The sequence below is a fragment of the Lampetra fluviatilis genome, chromosome 49, assembly GCF_964198595.1.
Source record: "Lampetra fluviatilis chromosome 49, kcLamFluv1.1, whole genome shotgun sequence".
In the NCBI taxonomy this organism is placed as follows: domain Eukaryota; kingdom Metazoa; phylum Chordata; class Hyperoartia; order Petromyzontiformes; family Petromyzontidae; genus Lampetra; species Lampetra fluviatilis.
In genome coordinates, this window is record NC_136323.1 from 352,899 (window position 1) to 371,659 (window position 18,761).

Below are 18,761 nucleotides of genomic sequence, written 5' to 3' on the forward strand. Positions count from 1 at the left end.
TTTTACACATTGTCCTCTTAAGGTTACGGTGTTATTGACGAATGTTGTGAGCTTGTTTGTTTGTCGTTCTTGTGAGCCACTGCCAGCGCAGCGGCCACAACACACCTGGACGAGGCTTGAGCTGATCTGAGGGAAGGTTTTGCCGGTCTGGTTGCCGATGGAGGTGAGCAGCTGAATCACCTGGCCCGGCACGTGTCCCTTCCTCTCAGCCACGCACTCCAGCGACAGCGTGCCACTCTTCACCAGCGAGTAGTTCACCTGCTTGCTCGCTTTAGACCGGCTCTCGCACTGACAACAGAGACGAAGGTCAACCGTACAGCCTTCATAGACTGTTGGGGCAAGTACTGTTAGCAGGTAGAACCTACGAAGGCTGGCACGGTACACGATAGGGTGGGTGGCCAGCACCACGCCCGACCGCCTTTGTCTCCCCAGCAGCGATGTTTTTACACACTGCACCAGGTACGCATTTGTGGCCGAGTCGACCTAGGGGAGGCTCAAGACCGGTTCAGATAATCGTCACTGGTGTTGGCCGTGAGCCCGAATCGAACTTAGGTACCAGGTTCGTATTGGAGCACGCTCACCGCTACACTCCTGCACTGAACACACACACAAACACATGGGGAACATGCAGCTGTCTCCGTACCACTCACACCAACAGCAGCAGCAACTCTCCCGTGTGCTTTCAGGTTGTGCCGCATGTTGTTCAGCTTGACGTTGAAAGCACGTGCAGCGCAACGCCGAGCATAGTGCCGAACAACACGCGGCACGACCAAAAAACCATACAGGAGCTTTACAGCACAACTGCAAAGCCGTACACATTGGTAACAGCAGCAGTAACGATCGGTTACAGATAGGCCACAATGTTTTGGGCTTCGTGGAAGCAGATAAAGAAGGCACAAATAGTTTGCGAGTGGAAAATTAGTCAATACAGTTTGCTTCCCCAAAAAGTAACTATCTTATCAATGCATTCTGCGGTCTACCATGCAGCCTGTGGTTCGCAGTGCGACCTTCGGTTTGCAATACGCTCTACGATGCGATCAGAGTCTCTGTAGCCCATTCCGGGTTAGTCTGATTTTCCACTTATAAAGGTGGTAACTGGATTTTGCTCGATGCTCATTTGAGAAGGAAATCCATTTTATTTTTGATGGCGACACGGGAGCTGGGAAACGCAGGACGACCGCGGGCGCTCCCCAAGATGGCGCCCTTCGCGATCGTGCACTCACAGCCGCGTCGGGGACGGCGTTGAGGTCGACGGGCAGCGCGACGGTGAATTCGGCGCGCAGCTCCTGGTCGGACTTGTACCAGGGCATGTCGAGCTCGGCCATCACCGAGTAGCCGACGCGCCCGTGCTTCCCGTCAAACGAGGGCGGAGCGTCGTCTGCGGCGACAGAGACGGCAGGCGATGAACGACGGCACGGGAAAGGACGGGTGGACGGGCGGACGGGCAGAGTTGACGCACGGCGGCCAGCAGCAACGGGCAGCTCGCGAACACATTTCATCCCTTCATTCGTAAACTTATTTACAAGGAGGAGGCATAGCCGAAGATCTCCCGAATAGCGTTTCACAGATTGTTGGGACAGATGCCATTAGCGGGCAACTATTAAGGTCGGCGCACAGCATACAAGGGGCTGGTGTGGACAGCACAACGCCCGACTGCCACTGGTATCCCCAATGCTGATGTTGAAGCACCACCCTCGGTGCTCAATTGGACGCCATCCTAGACGAGGCTTAGAAGAGGTTTTTGCGACCAACTGCCACCGGTGTTGGCCATGGCCAGGAACTGCTTTGGTTGCCTCCCACGCGCAAATAGACTCAACATGGAATTGGCCAAACATACTGGACATCTGTGAAAAAGAGGTTTATAGGTCATCGGATTCCTCCAGTGTAAATGTTTTGATTCTGAAACATCCTGGGGTTACTATTATGTTAAAAGAAAACGCATTCACACTCAAGTCAGCTAGAATGTCAACACGGTAATTTTATTCAACGATTCAAGCATTAAGACGATGACTCAGATGATGCCTGCCATTTAAGGCCCATGCGATTACTTTGCTCTCGAGATGTTTTGACTGTGCGTCGACCATGTCTAACAAGTCAGCCCAGCTTCACTCCAAGGGTGCAGAGCGTGAACTAATGCCACCCTGTGGTCGGTTTGACAACTTTTCACACTCTCAATTTTGCAGGCGATCAAATGCGTACATTTGCTTGCCAGCCCAGTGCAAACCTTTATCTAAACAAAAACTCTCATTGCTTTGTTGACATGAAGGCAGTGCTTGTCAAACGTGGGTCGGCCTTCATGGGGGGGGGGGCACAGGCTGCAGCACAGATGCTGTGTAGGAGCAATTTTGAATGTGCTCAGGGAAAATATCGACGACACATCGCCTTACGCAAAACATACAAATAGACAACACGAATCAGATGCCTTATTAACACAAAACACACGAATACACAAAATTAAACAAATAACTTACTAACACTGCATTGTCTAGAGGCATGGACACGTGATCTCTGTGTGTGTTGTGGCCTCAGTAACCTTGGCCGTGTTGAGAAGCACTGCATCAAGGGGTCACAGCTCTGGACGAGTCACAACTATTATCAAACGTCCAATTCGAGAACATTTACAGAGAAACACAATTTTGACTGATGTCATTGTTCGAACAAACATTTACTGTGGTGCTTGTCTGTGAGATTAAACAAAACATTTACACAAGCAAAGAGGACTCGACCAATATCAGTAGTCGTCTCGTTCATTTCACGCAGAAAACAAATTTACTCGTGTTTATGTAGACAGGGTTAGTTACACTCAAAAGTTGCCACAGATGGCTCGGCAACCTACTTGCTCTCCTGCCATCCACAAGCCACCACGTAAGTGGGCTGCAAGCCCCCCACCCCTCTACCACCGTGATTTGGTAAATTGTCACCATTCAAGGTCACAATTCCATTTCTGAATCGATAATGTTTTACCACCGCGGAGCATGCCAGGCTGTGGTGGCTCTGTGCACGTGGCCCTGTGGTCCAGCACTGTGGAGCACGTGGCCTGTGTTCCAGCACTGTGGGGGCAGCAGCGACGGTTGGTAGATCGCCGCACGACAAAACGTTGTGCTACTCCCTTCCCGTGGGCGTCGAGGTTCCGTACCATGACTCGCCATGTAAACACTCATTAATTGGCCTATAAGATCTTCATATGTAGAGGACTGTTGAGCTTGGGGAGTGGGGGGGTGGGGGGAAATTTGGCATGGTTCACCGCTTGGCTACCTTCCCGCCTTACTGTGATTGGTCAAACTTCTGAGTCGCTGTCTCTCTTTGAAAGTGAGAAAAAACTGTGGTGGCATGTAACAAAGTTTAACCGTATTATTATTATCATTATCACAGAGGCAGCAGCAGCAGAGGAGCTATTAAACTGCAGTGTTTCTCTGACTGATGCCCTCCTGGGCCCAGTCTCCTACCAACCCATACGAACCATAGGGGACAGACAGACCTTCGTCCAGCAGTCGATTGACAAAGGGGCATTGAATTATTACCAAAGCACTATTTGTCAACCTGCTGCCGGAAGTATGGGCTTGAATTATGATAAATTCGCTTATTACAGGCCGAATACACAGCCTAGCAGTCTTACTCGCACAACTATATATGCACTCTTAGCATTTCAGGCTGTTAAAACCATTCGTAAAATCTTATTTTGCCCAGGTCTCTCTTTCGCAACGGCAAGTGAATTATTCTTGTCGTGAGCTCAGCTTGTTCTGCACGGAGAATTTCATCGAGAATAATTCCGTAAATAAACAACGCACACCTCCACCGCGTGGCACGAGACCATTGCCGAGACTGTAAAATCAGTGCCTTCTGACAGCCAAGTTCGAGTCATAGAAAATTCTGGCTTGACCACATGACCGAGAGCGTTAGGACGCATTCGGCTGTTTCAGCAGATTTCCACGTGCTTATCGCCGCTGTTTTGCCCGTGCCCTTTAACTGGGGGGGGGGGGGGGGGTTAGCGGCTTTGTGAATGTTTAGAGACGAGCCGCTCGCAAGAGACACAGGGGTCAACGTCGTCGTGGTAGAAGGAGGGGGATCCATCAAGGCCGCCATGTGCGCAGTTGTGCAAGAGACAGGGCCTGGGGTAAGGCGACACAATCGTCCCTTTATGCAGTCGTGGCAATCACAAATAAAATACCGCGAGAGTGTTTATGGATGCTGCGCGGTCACGACGGTGTTAAATTGCCATCAAAGAGGAATACGCAGACAATGAACTCAAAAAGCTTACACGGCATACAGCATTGTCATCTGAATTAGTCCACAGGAATGGCCTCGGAAGATGACACCACCTCACTGCTTCAACAAGAGTGTGTTATTCAAAGGCTTTCTCTCATTACTCTAAAGACAAAGATCCCCCACATAGGCTTAACAGACTGTTGGGGCAAGTGCTGTTAGCCAGCACCTACGCTGCCAGCACGGCACACGAGGGGGTGAGTGACCAGGACCGCGTCCGGCTGCCTTTGTCTCCCCAGTGCTAGCGATGTTTACACACCGCACCAGGTACTCATTTGAGGCCGAATCGACTTAAGGGAAGCCCAGGACCGGTTCAGAGTATCGTCATTGGTGGTGGCCATGAGCAGGAATCAAATCCGGGTTGGCAGTTGTGTAGCGCAATGCGTAACCACTGCACTACCGCTCCCCACTCTCATTACTCCATTCACACGCTCACAATCACCGCTCTGCAATCGCTACTACCATAGTTACTCTCTCTACCCGTGAACCTTCACTTGTCGATTAATCTTTTACCATATTCTCTGGATTCAAAGACAAATTCCCCCCCCTCATTTTAAAGCAAATGTTGCAGACAAGTTAGGGGTGTGTGTGCCTTACAGTTCGGAGAATAAGGTAGAGGTGACACTTTGTGGGTGCGTCGAGATCAATCCGAGGTATTTCGGTGATGCTGGAGTCTTCTGCGAATCGCTCTGACCTTATCGGAGGCCAGGGGACCCCACGGGATTGAGATCTGGGTTCATCTGACCTCGGTGTTCCAGGGACGCACCCAGAAACTCAGCCGTGAGCATTTTCTTAGCGGCTACAATTGACCGAGCGATAAAATTGCAACCCTTGGTGTCCCCCCCCCCGCTCTTATCTTGCAACTCTGCTCTAGACTTTGATACAAACGACTGCTTTGGTTTATTGTTTGACTGCTAAAAGGTTGCTTCAAAACGTGTGCTGCCAGTGCCTGTTCAATCCGGTTTTCCTGTGTCAAAAGCAGCACTCGTATGCCCACCCATTAACTACGTGAACACTGCACAGAAATAGTTATATAATTAAAGCTTCTGTCAATCCACTGCACGATGAAATGTGTCCAGACAATGTTGTCGGTCACGGGGGGGGGAGGGGCGCGGGGTGTTGACCTTATAGCACCACTGCGACGGCGGGAGGCCCTGTACCGATTCAGAGCTCACTCGCCTTTGATGTTAGCCGTGGGAATCTAACTCGGTTTGCTGGGATCATATCGCTGTGCGTTCCCAACGCTGCACACATATTTATCATTACACCGATGATCACTCATTTACTGACTGGAGATGTCAATAACGTCCCTCGCCACCGCTTGAGGTAGCACAAACCCTTTTGGACCCACGCCTTTAACCTTCAACAATGCAACTTCAACCTTCATGATGATGATGCTTGAAAAGCCGAATGGAGTTCACAAGAAGTCGCAAACAAAACACCTCGTGAAAGACCTCATGCAGAAGAACCCTGGCTGGGACGCTCTGCAAAGATAATGGCCACGACCCTAAACCGTGTCCACTTTTAAAAGCTCTCCCTCCGGTGTGTGGCTGTGGTCACCCAGAACAAAACCATGGAACATTTACCCACTCAATGTCGAAGGAAGCACCACAGTGACACACCACTCCACTGCCGCCGACACACCGCATCGCGCACCTTCAGAAGCGCTTCTGCGGCCGTCTGGAAGGCGCTTCCTTCCGATATTAGGAAGCAACTGGAGCTATGCACTTTCAAATCTAGATTTAAAACTAATTTCTTTCAAACTGCTTATTGTGTTTAGTTTGTTGTCCTTCCCCCACACCTCCGATTAGCACGGATGACTACGTGCGGTGCGAAAGAAGTTCAGCCATACATGCACAATCATCTGAATCAGCCACCTTAATGCAAAAATATAGTTGTTGCTCTAAATGAACATCAGCTATATGAAAAAGAATGACTAATCGACCTCATGCCGAGTGACCGATACGTTAACGACATCGCGATATGTATGTTGAACTTCTTGTACAAATGTATATTGTGCTTCTTTCACACCATACGCAGCGACCTGTGCACATCGGAGACATACGCCCCCCTTTCAGTTGCATCCGGGCAATGCAAAAAGTGCTAAAGGTTAAAATAGATTCTGAACCAGGAGAAAAAAGCACTCTTTGTACCCCGGCTGATCACGGTGCTTGCAAATCGCATGGAGCGGTTAGCAATTGACTCAAGTGCTGTAAATGATGTCACACGGCGCATGGGGCTATGGGGGCAATGGGACAGAGCAATGTTCAGCTGCTTCATACCACGTTCCAAATCCAGGTGCACGCTTGTTTCTCATACAGTGCGATTTTACCTCCTGCCAAATAGGTACGTTATAAAAAATAAAACGAGCGAAACATAATTTTAATAGTAGATAAAGAGCTACCGCCCAACGTGCACCCCAAGACAACTGTGATCCAGCAGTGGAGGCGAGGGTTGGTGAGTCACACGCATCTGGTGGTTGCTTGACGATACCTCACCACGCTGGTCGGCGTGGGTTAAAGGTTGGGTGGGAGTATAGATCTACAGTACAACAATATAGTTCGCTGCACTGCCCTCTGCGACACCAACAATGCATCCCTCAGCCCATAGTGCCCATCATGCATTGTGGTCACCTATCCAGGCACAATCCCACTCAGCTTTTGAGATTGGGCGCGTTCAAGGTGATTATCAGCTTGCATATTCTGCACACCCGGTCATAACACTGCCTCCAGATTTCAGAAATATGTTTGAAATCTGGCAACGTAGCCGTTGCATGACTCCAATGTATACATGTGTGCATGTTGAACTTCTTTAGCACCGTATGTAGTCAACCGTGCTAAGCGGAGGTGTGGGGAAAGGACAACAAACTAAACACAAAAACGGAAGTTCTAAAGAAGTGAGTTTTTTAGAGAGGAGGACGCTGTGCAGTGGAGAGTTCCACCACGAGCCGTGGCGCAGGGTGACAGGGGCGAGTGGGAGTCGACACCGAAGGTGACGTGGTGGGCGAGAGACGGTTTTACAAACGTTGGAAGTCTCTTGAGGTTACTTGATGACGATCCAACAGAGATAGCGTAGCAAGTGAAGCTAATCTTCTTCACGACAGGAATTCAATCCAAAAAGCTCCCACGTCTCCAGCAACATCTCCGCCAGCAGGTGGCGGCGCTGCCCCGTCGGTGACACGCAAAACGGAACAACCCTTGGGGTGACCCAATTTGAACGCTCACCGTCAACGATGAGAAACTCCCGAAGACAGAAAAGTGTTGAGCAGGCTGCAAGCACGGCAATGATACTCGCAGGGCAATAACGCCGTACACGCAAAATGAGTCCAACAGGTAAACGGTAAAAAGTTTAGAAAAAATGGTCAACATAAATTATATGTCCACAATGTTGCCTCTTCAATGGCGGTGTAAAACAAGACTGGTGGCTTTAGACACGCGTTGTGTTAGATCACGTGGCATTGCAACTCGGCAATGATAAGAGGATGGATCACGTGGTCACAATTGTGATCACAATTGTGTCTAACTGCCGTCTCCGGACACCCTTATCTGCACCTGAGCTCGTCAGGTGACTTCAGCAGTCAGACGAGCGGCCCGCAATTAGAAGGATGCAAGTTCAAATCCTGGTTGGGGGGTTGACTCAGCCCATCATCCATCCGGGGTCCATAAAATGAGCACCACTTTGTGTTGGAAGGCAACAGTGGTCGACCTCTGGATAGACTTGCCCCCGACATAGGAATGTGGAATTTCCTACCAATTCCTCATTGCTCACTTTGAGCAGGAAATCACAGATGTTGACGAGTATGTGTGTGTGTGCACGTGTGACACGATGGTTCATGCATGGCATGCATTGCAATGCCATAAACTCACAACAGCCACGCACAACTTCGGTTGTGCGTGGCTCTGTCACCGCGGCCTTATGCGAGTACCTGGTGCTTTATGTAAACGTCAGAACTTGGGAGACAAAGGCGTTTGGCCGTGGTGTTGCCCAAATGCCAACTTTAATCAGCTTACCAACAGCACTCCCCCCCTCTACAGTCTACAAGTGGGATATGTGTTGTGTATGTAATCTCCCTTCCCTATATATTTGGAGTTTGCATTCCTCTCTCCCCGCAGTCGCATGGATTTTTCTCCAGGTCCTCCGTTTTTTCCCATCACATTTAAAAACATGTTTTTAGAGTAATTGGCTGCAAGAAATGTCCACATGATAAGCCACTTCATTTAGATATCATTTTTGGCCAGGTCGCATCTGAAAAAGAGCTATATAGCTCAGTGGATCTTATCTGGTAAACAATTTTTTTTCAGTTTTAAAAGTATATGTATGCATACTATATATATGTGGTGCTTTTAATTATAGCTTAAAATGTATTTGCATTAATTGGCTTTCCCTGTAGCTTGGTTTGATTTTATCTACAATGTGAGTGTAATTAGTATGCATGGCTATTATCATAGAGGGTTATTAATGTTATCTATAGTGTGAGTGGAGTTGTCATTATCATTATTATCAGCTTTTATTGCATTTTGGTAGGATTTTATCGATAGTTTACGAGACTTTATTTCTAAGTAAAGCACTTTGAGATATTTTAATATGAAAGGCGCTTTATAAAATAAACATTATTGTAACATTACTATTATTATTACTACTAGACTACAAAGATCCATCGTTGTTTTTCCCCACAGACGCCAGGACATGGGCAGTCAGCGTGGACTGATTGGGAGTAATAAAGAACAGATTGTTACCCTGGAGGGCCTCACCCGAATCTCACGGCTCGTCTTTGGGAAGGACCTGCTAGGTTTTCGCAATAGAGGGCAATTATTGCTGCTTATCTAATCCCAATTGAGTGATTTGAAGTGAAAAGTTTCTAATTTACCACATTTGGAACGAGACACCGGCACACACAAAAGCCTACTCTTGCGAATTAGGTCACAGGTTCTTTAATGTCCACTGTAAAGCAGGTGGCGCGTAGTGCTTTGGATAATACGCATGCCGCAGGATTAATCAGAGCGGTTTCTGGAACTGAAACGTGACCCTCTGCAATAAGTGGCGAATGCGTAATACAGTAGTGATGTACAAAACTGGGCAGTATAAACTAAGACTATAAACTCTTTTTATTTTACTAGGTAAGGCCCACTGAGCTATGCAACTCTTTTTCAGAAGCGACCAGACCACACATTAAAACAGCTCGGCAAAGTGGCTTATCGCGTGGACATTTATGGCAGCCAAATACTCTAAAACTCACGTTGATTCTACATGTGGAGGGGAAACCCGGAGGACCCAAAGAAAAATCCACGCGAACACGGGGAGAACACGCCAACTCCAAATATACAAGCATGTGGTTCGGGATTGAACCCACGACCTCCTGTAAACGAGCAAGGTGGTTAACTGTGGTGGGTGCCACGGTATTGCCATGACCGAACTTTAGTTGTGCTTCTCATTATTGATGCACCACAACAGCTACTCACTTTAGGCTAGGTTAGCTTTTGAAAGACATTGGTAAAGAGCGGGGCCAATTAGTCCATTATATTAGTCCATTAAGGCCATCCATCGATTAAAAATCGCCAAGTAAATCTCAACTCAAATAGAATAGCACCTGTAAAGTGAATATATATACGCAGTGTCACGTAACAAATATCTATCTGTCCATGTAAAAAATAAGTCAGTATTGTCCATACAGCCTATGATTCCCACGGCCTTCGTTGATTCAGAACAAGCAAACTCTGGACTGGTTTCGACACGTAAGTCTCATCAGCAATCAGGCTGGCTTGAAGCGATGCTGGTGAACGACCACATGTTAAAGGCATTGACCCTCTCGTTAAGAAGATATGTAGCTTGCAAAGGTTACGTTTTATTTTAACGTTAAAGCTGACAAGTTGCCAATAAGTCAAGTGAAAGAACAAATCCAAGCCCTGACGAGTTCTGTACTCATTCAATGTCCCTCGGAAACAACGAAGGCAAAGGGACACTGTGTGCTGTAAACACACAGCCCAGAAACAACAGCCTTGACTATGACGACGACAATAACAACCATTTACTACTCTTCGTCGATCCACTGCTACACAAACGCCTCCTTATGTCGTATCAGTCATGGAGCGGATTGACTATACTTCACCACGCTGGTCACTGGGGGTTGGTTAACCCTTTCATGAGAACATTTTAAATCAAATAACTTTATCGGTACCGAGGCTCACACAAGGCCGTGCGGGAAAGCGTGTGGCACGGTTTGGTGCCAGCTGTCACAGAGTGCGGTCGTGTCACGACAGTTATCTGCGATGAGTGCTGTGTATTTAAGAACAACGGCGCTACGCCTCTCTAAATAAAATTAACGCCGAGCCGCCTGCGTGTTCTGAGATTCAGCGGTGAACGGGACACCCACCCAGCCACTTGCAGACGTCTCGGAACGGGAAAGGGTGCAGGGTGAAGCGGCCTGGACTGGTACAGAGATCAGTCACCACTGATGTTAGCAGCGGCCAGAAATGTGACTCGGGTCGTTGCCGTGTTCATAGTGCCGGGCACGAACAACTATGGCTACTGCTTCGCACTTTATTAAAACAGTAGAGCACAAGTACTCAAAATGTATTTAATAACACCATCATTCGGCACCTTATTTGTATTTTTGTTTGTGCCAATTCTTAACGACAAATAGGTGGGGTCCCCGACCTATGAGGCGAGTAACTGGCCGGCTGGCTCAGCGGTACAGCGAGCGCCTCGCAATCGCAAGGTTGTGAGTACCAATCCCAGCTGGGCATCGACTCCAGAATCGATAACAAAATTACCACTTGGTAGTCGTCCTGGATATGGTGGAATTTCCACCATTGGCTCAGGGTTGCAAACAGAACATGGTTACCACCTCAAAACGTGATAAGCCATTTCACTGGGCCATCATTTGTGGCCAGGTCGCTTCAGAAAAAGAGCTACAGAGCTCAGTGGGCTTTTCCTGCTAAAAAATAAAAATAGATAAATAACTTTTGACCTTTTTTTTCTTACTTTGAAATGAAACTAGTGGTCGTAGGATGATTCGGTAATGTTTATTTCACCAGATGGTGAATTATAATAAAAAAACAGCTTCTGATGGAATGGCTCCAGGGTGCAATTGGGAAGCAAAGTTATTTGAAGAGAGTGGCCCAAGCATGAGGATGATGATGATTGACCAAGATTGCTATTCACTCCTAGAATAGAACATTGAAATGTTGTTCAATGTCTTAGGTCGCATGGATGGAGCTATAGCAGAATTTAACCAGAACGGCTGGGGGGGTGGAGCAGGTAAATTATTTGATTGAGAAAAAAATATTTGATAACAAAGTTGATGACAGATCAGCAGAAATCAACTATCGAGAGATCTCTCCAGGAAGACTTCTTGCAAATTCTGGCAAATCGACTCAAGAAGCTGGTTCTAATCGCCGGCGATACGTCCGACCCGAATTGTAAATGTTGTTGTGGGTTCCCTCTCCAACACACCGGTGTGCTGAAGCAGTAACTAATTTGCACATTTGACACATTTTGTTGACGTGGTGGTGGGTTAACGACACATTTATATTTACGTGATCCAACCCAAAAAAACCCCTTTATTATGCATAATATTGGTTGGGAAAGCCTACTACGTGTTAAACCGATCTCTCCAGAATTGTATTTTTAGGTGGAGCGCCACGTCTCCTCAATCAGTCGTGCTCTTACCTGGAAGCTTAAAGCTGAAGGGAAAGGAATGCTTTCCGATTGACAGCGGACCAGACGACTCTGAAAGGAAAAACAAACACACGCAACCAATGCAATTAAACTGCTAACACGAACACGTCACCCAAGTCCTTCAAACGCTGTCCAGAATTGATTTATAGGTGAATAGCTGTTGATGTTTGCAATGGCTTCCAAGAGAGGTAATGGTTTTGATTGTGTAACGCCAGAAAGGCTTTTGAACATGGCACTGTACACACACACACGAATATCGACACAATGCTCAGGGACTTCCGTGCATGTGAGTAATTCATGTGCGTGCATATTTGATGACGAGCCTCAGACAGGTGACACGCTATACCCGTGAGAGACAGAAACCCAACCACAACACGTGTTGTTATTGTGCATCTTGTACCAGACAGGGTCTCCAATATGCCAACCATGCACAATTTCCACCTTGATACAAAAAACACATTGTGCGCCAAGTGGTGTCGGCACCTATTAGGGGCTGGCACAACACACAAAGGGGTCATGTGGCAAAAACAAAACCGATGACCGCACCAACACATCTCATGTTCGCTTCATGCCGAGAAGGACAAAGCGAGATTCTGATGCCCGTGACAGCAGGACCACTGGGTTGTATCGCAGCGCGAACCATTGGATTATTACAAAGCCAAAGATCCCCCCTACAACCTACACAAGCTGTTGGGGCAAGTGCTGTTGTTAGCAAGCACCTATGAAGGCCGGCACAGCGCACGAGAGCGGGGTATGGCCAGCACCACGCCCTAGTGCTGATGTTTACACACTGCACCAGGTACTATTTTAAGGCTAAGTCGACACAACGGAGGCCCAGGACATGTTCAGGTAATCACCACAGAAGTTAGCCGTGACCGCAAACCAAACTTGGGGCACTGGGTTCATGGCGCAGCGTGCTAAACACGACGTTACTGTTGGCGACGTCACCACGGCGCTTGTGCCAGGCTAGGTGCACCACTAATACACACACACAACAGCACATTACGGTTAGACTTGAGCTTGTTTCCCGGCAAGTGAAGGAATCTGTGAGTGTGCGTGCGTGCGCCAGGACAAGGCTTTGATGACATAATCGAGCTTTGAGCCTGTAACGACGGCACGGTGTTGAATAAATTGAACGCAGACCGTTAGAATCTTTCCCTGTGCTCGTCACACAGCAGGTTCACAGAACGGCTTGGCACACATTAGCACTCAAAGCGTGTCCCTGCACCTAGCAGTAAGATTTGTTCCTGCGAATGCAGTAAAGATAAGTGCTGTTGAGCTAATGGCTTCGCATTAAAACACTATCATGAAAAAAAACTATTAAGGCTTTACTGTCGGGTTTGTATGAACGTACAAATAGAGCCTTCAACTGCCCTCCAATCCAAACGCTCCTTACATTTGCAAACATTATTTTGGACCGTATAGTCGACCGCTGTGGTGTGCGTCATTGCGACGGAGGCGGAACAGCAAAGCGACACCAACTCTCTCCTGAAGCCATCTCGTCGTAGCCAGCAGCCCCTGGACAAGAATATATTAGATGTTTTTTGTTTCAATGAGTGATTATTTTGCGTGTTTTGGTATGACCGTGTCATACGCCGAATAATTCATGTGGAAATCTGTCAGAGCGGCGCTCCTGTGCCTTGCTTGTCAAACAGCGGCTGTGGGAAGTGATTTTCACGGCTTTCTCAAAAACAACAAACAATCCCCTCAAGTGGCCCTTGTTTTGTGTTTTCATAAAAGTCTCACGGATGTTTTATCACGAGGGTGCTGGCTTGGGATAGTTGGCCAATTCCATTCCTCAGTGCTTTCTTGGCACGTGGGCAGAAACCAGAGTGACTGGAGAAAACCCACCATGCAGCATTGGGAGGGGCAAGGAAAGACACTTGTACACAGGTTAAAGAATCAACAAATGTGCCGCCATCTCCTCACCAGCTCGTGAGCTCAAGCCTACAAACGACTTTGCATTCCCAGGCAGCCTCCCCATCCATAAGCTGCCATCGCACGAAGGCGGTGGTCACCGCATCGCACGAAGGCAGTGGTCACCGCATCGCACGAAGGCGGTGGTCACCGCATCGCGCGGCGCTTTCAGATGTGCTTCTGCGGCCGTCCGGAACGCTCTTCCTTCCGATCTTTGGAAGCCACTGGGGCTACGCACTTTTACATCATCCAGATTGAAAACTCGTGTCTTGACAACTGCTTTTTGTGTTTAGTTTGTTGTCCTTCCCCCGCACCTCCGATTAGCAAGGTAGCCTACATCACGGTGCGGAAGGAGTTCAACATACACACACCGTACATACTAAACCCGTGCTCAACTCTGCTTAGCTTGTAACTACCGTGGCTGTCCTTGAACAACCCCCACCATCACCATGGCAATAGGTAACCCGAAAACAGCAGCGATTCCCCTCAAATTGGGCACGCAGCCTGTGAAGGAAGGGCGGGCGGGCTGCACTCTCGCAGCCCTCACGCCGCAGCATGCTGGGACATTCGCCCCCCTCCCTCCCTCCACCTCCTCACCGCCCCCCTCCTACGGCACGGCCGCACAATGAGCGCCGTTCACGGCAGCCCGGCGGCAAGGCAGAGAACTCCGTAAACACTTTTGAATCTTCATCAAAAGAAGCCTTAATTAAATCGGGGGGGGGGGGGGGAACAACAAAAGTCCACGGGGATGAATGGAGCAGGGGGGACGTGGACGGGGGGGGGAGGGGTGGTGACCAAGAGGACCCCGCGGTGCGGCTCCCGTGCGTGCCGCCGCACGTGGTGCCTGGGACGTTCTCGACCACTCGAGCCCTGGCGCCCACCCCCTGACGTCGCTTGTTTGTGCCGAGTCGGTGCCACGACTGCCAGGGGTTGGGACGCCTCCGGTGGTTTTCTTGTGACTCGACGCCGTCAACACGAACCGGCTCGGGAAGCAGAACGATCAGGATTGTGTCTCACAAGTTGTGGTTTGACCGAACTCGCAGTTGGAAAGGTTGCGAGGTCAAATCGTGATTTGTATGGTCAGGGGGTTGAGTTAGCACATCATCCTTCCGGTCAATAAAAGAAAGTACCACTTTGTGGGGAAGTAAAAAAACAGCGTGAATTGAGGTGTGGGTTTGTTTTTGGTGCGCCATGGCTCTGCTCGATCGTGACTTCATCGTCATTTTATCACGGGAGACAACCCCTTAGAATAAACATTCCAAGATCTCAATCATAACTGACAGATATATATTTGTATGTTGAACTTGTACACAGCCAACTGGAAGTACCAGTTAATTAAGGAATATATAATCCTGGGTTCACCGTTGGGGCAAGTGCTGTTTGCGGGCACCTACTAAGGCCGCTACGACGCACGTAAGAACAGTGTGGTCGACACCACGCCCGGCCGCCTTTGTCTCCCTAGTACTGACGTACACATTGAACCAGGTATTGAGGACGAGTCAACAGAGGACAGGTTCATATCGTTAAGTTCCAATAATCACCGCCGATGTTGGCCTTGGCGAGGAATTGAACTCGGGTCGCCGTGTTCACACCGCAGTGCGCTAATCGCTGTGCCACCGCTCCCCACCACGAAAACACAATTTACAATTTCCCAACGCAGAGACGCAATGTTCCTGGTCGCCTTACTCTCCAGCGGTGCTGATGTAATCAATAATTCAATAACAATCCAGCAGAACACACAATGTGGATTCACACAGCATCGAAATGCAACTGCATCTCACGAAGCCAGCATCCTGGTGAGAAGCTTAACGAAGTCTGCTCACTTCTTACCAAAGGCTTAGTCGGAAGTTTAAGTGACCCAATTCCATAAAATACCAATAATCATGGTTGTCGAGCACAGCTCACAATGAAAACTGAACAACTCACATTCCGTCAATAATGCTGCCATAAAAGAAACTCAGAAAAAAAATCACGTTTCGAGCAATGGTCCTACTTTATAGCACATCAAATGCACATCGCAATGGTGATGAAGAGTTAAGTTGTTTCTTAAAATGAGCAATGTTAAAAGAACTTGGGGAAAGAGGCGATGGGGGGAGAGAAGTGAAGTGTGACGGAAGAAGCAGAAAGAGAAGTGGGGTAATGCTTGTTGACGCTTGTTGAGGCGCATCGTCACCATCAGGGTGTCTGCATAGTCTGAAAACTACTACGGCACGCTACCCCCTCCCCAAAGATAGAAATCCCCGTATAGCCTTTAACCGACTTTTGGGGCAAGTGTATGGACGCCGGCACATAAAGGAGTGGGTGGCCAGTCTCCTGAGTGTTGATGTTTACACACTGTATCAGATACTCATTTGAGGCCGAGTCGACCTAGGTGAGGCCCAGGACCAGTTCAGAAAATCATCAATGTGTTGGCCGTGAGCAGGAATCGAACTTGGGATTCTGGGTTCATAGGACATCGCGCTAACCGCTGCACCACCGCTGTCCCCACACACAGACGACCGCACATGCGTATGTAGATCACCGATCACATGGCCGTACCGTGCCCATGCAACGTGGTGGGCACATTCTCTTGATGAGGGGTGTCCTTTATAAATATTAAATTATGTACCCGGGTGCTCATGCGATTGCTGGGGCATCGCGTTTAAAAGGGCATGGAGAGATTGGCTTACCATGATTGTGCATCAGGGTGGGTGACCCCCACTCCTAAGTGAAGTGAACTCCTCTCATCCGTGTTGATAAAGATGGGAGCTGCTCACGGATCTCATTATCTTTGAGTGAGTCCTGTTATCCGTGGAACGGCCGTGGATAACAGGGGGTAGTAGAGCCCCAATTTCTTGGGATCACTTCCAAGTGCCACCTAGCTGCAGATAATGCAGATAGCAGGAGCGGTTTACTCCTCGACTCCTCTTATCCGTGGCGCCGCTGTGGATAATAAAGAGTCGAGTGCTCAGGCATTGCTATCATGAGCTAGCAGATGCACCCGGGTGACCTTACGAGGTAGATTTTGTTTGGCTGCCCACTACTCCCTTGCAGGTCTAGTGCCGCCAGACGCCAACACTGTAATCGCACCCAGGATGAGTTCCGTCACTGAGCCCCACACTTTTTTTTTAATCGGCGGTCGCTCAAGTTTCGGTCGTTAAACAAATAACGTACGGTCATTACCGTCGCGTTTGCACGAATATTATTCTGCGCCGTTCAACCTTCGGTTTCCGCGTTTCGAACGTTCTCCACAGCGCGGCCGAGCACGAGCGTCAGCGGGTTTTGAAACGCCACGGGGATGGCGGTTTAACACGCGTTAGCCGAGCTCGCGGGAAAACAAACAACACTACCCCTTACGGCCGGTCGCCTTTAACGGCAGATTTGGTATCAATTAGAGGTTGCGCACGTCTGAATGTACTCACGTGGCGTCCTCTTTAACTCTCAATGTTTGAAAAACAAATACGCACAGAGATGTTCTTGTTCCACATCACACGTCATCGATATTGTTTATTTTATCAAGAGAAGACCAATTGGGTGGCTGAAGGGGCTTGGGTAAACCTAGGCGAGTTCACAGAAGCAGCACCTCTGACACTGCCGTGGGTTTTTCTCCTTGGGTTGTAACTGTGGGCATAAGAACAAGGTTTGCACAAACAGCTCATGTGATGGTCTCAGCAACAATCTCCAACAATCACACAAGACAATTATTTGCAAAAATGTATAGATTATCATGGGACCATTTTCTTCCACCAGTATAAAATATGATAAATAAAAATAGGTTTTACCCTTTCTGGCAATAAAGCAGGTGGTGTTAAGATGAACATGCAAACAAACATGCTCTGCTAATATTTGATGCGTTTTCTTTGAAACTGGTTGGCCTACACCAGAGACAGCCTTCTTCATGGCCCAGTCTCACCACCAGTGTCAGACCAGAGAACGCCAAAAAGGCGACCAGTACAAAGACAATGCACTATCAGAACATTTATCGCATTTATCGCCAGTGGTTTTCCCTTTGCAGGCAACAAAGCAGGTGGACTACCAACCTTCCTGAATGGCATCCACTTACAAATGTGAGTTTTCCCTTGCCACTCTCTAGCATGTAAAAACATTCTTTCAGGAATTGGCCAAACTCCTCAATGTAAGAAAAGCCTCTGAAGAAATTAATCTTGAGCTGGAATGTTTGAGATGTTGGGCTTCAGTTCCCCTGTGCGATCGTCAACAGCACTTTTCCACTGAACAACTGAGCTACGCCGAGGCCGTGCCGAGCCAGCCCGGCACTGCTCATGTGGTGCCAGGTTACGTTTCCACTGCAGAAGCCGAGCCGTGCCAGGGACGTGACGCGGAATTAATGACTCGGGGTGCATGTAGAGGACGCGATGAGGCCGTGTCCTCGCAGCGTACTGGCCGACGTCACACACAGAGCCTGCACGTCAACCCGCTGCCAGTGGTTTTCGCTCGCCAGCAAACAAAGACGGTCACCGCATCGTGCGCTTTTGGATGCGCTTCTGCGCCCATCTAGAATGCTCACAACTGAGTTATGACATCCACCACACGACGTGTGGAAAACAAGCATCACACAGCAGGAAGGTAAGCAAATAATAATGAGAAGTAAAACAACAGCAAGCGGAACCCAGCATAATATTTTATATTTTTGCGACGTTTCTTTTAGGGTGGATCCATCTCGTTGAGCACCGGGGATTTCCATAGAGCTGCGAGCACTCTGAGAATCTTGAAAATGCGTTTAAGCCATCAAACGCCACGTCCTATCGTTGTTTTTTCGAGCAGAATGCGACTCATGTGGCTGCCATATGTCGGCACCAGTGGGGGGACAACAATGACCAGTAGCACAGCTTGAGCACAGGAAGGGACAAGGAACCAAAAAATCCTTTGCCCCTATAAAAATCCACCCCCCGTGCCCTAAAAGGACT

The 18,761-nt window shown here is 48.6% G+C and overlaps 1 protein-coding gene across 2 annotated transcripts in view; it reads right to left on the reverse strand.

Annotated features, from left to right (window-relative positions):
• The window catches only part of LOC144948396 (arrestin domain-containing protein 1-like), a 103,857-nt gene that overhangs the window by 25,906 nt on the left and 59,190 nt on the right, over window positions 1-18,761 (reverse strand). The window contains exons 3-5 of one of the 2 annotated variants that reach the window (XM_078877817.1): window positions 11,932-11,991; window positions 1,224-1,378; window positions 106-288 (exon numbers count right to left, since the gene is read on the reverse strand). In XM_078877817.1, the coding sequence (XP_078733943.1) occupies window positions 106-288; window positions 1,224-1,378; window positions 11,932-11,991 (398 nt within the window). The remainder of the gene's footprint in view (window positions 1-105; window positions 289-1,223; window positions 1,379-11,931; window positions 11,992-18,761) is intronic. The other variant, XM_078877818.1, reaches the window with a different exon arrangement.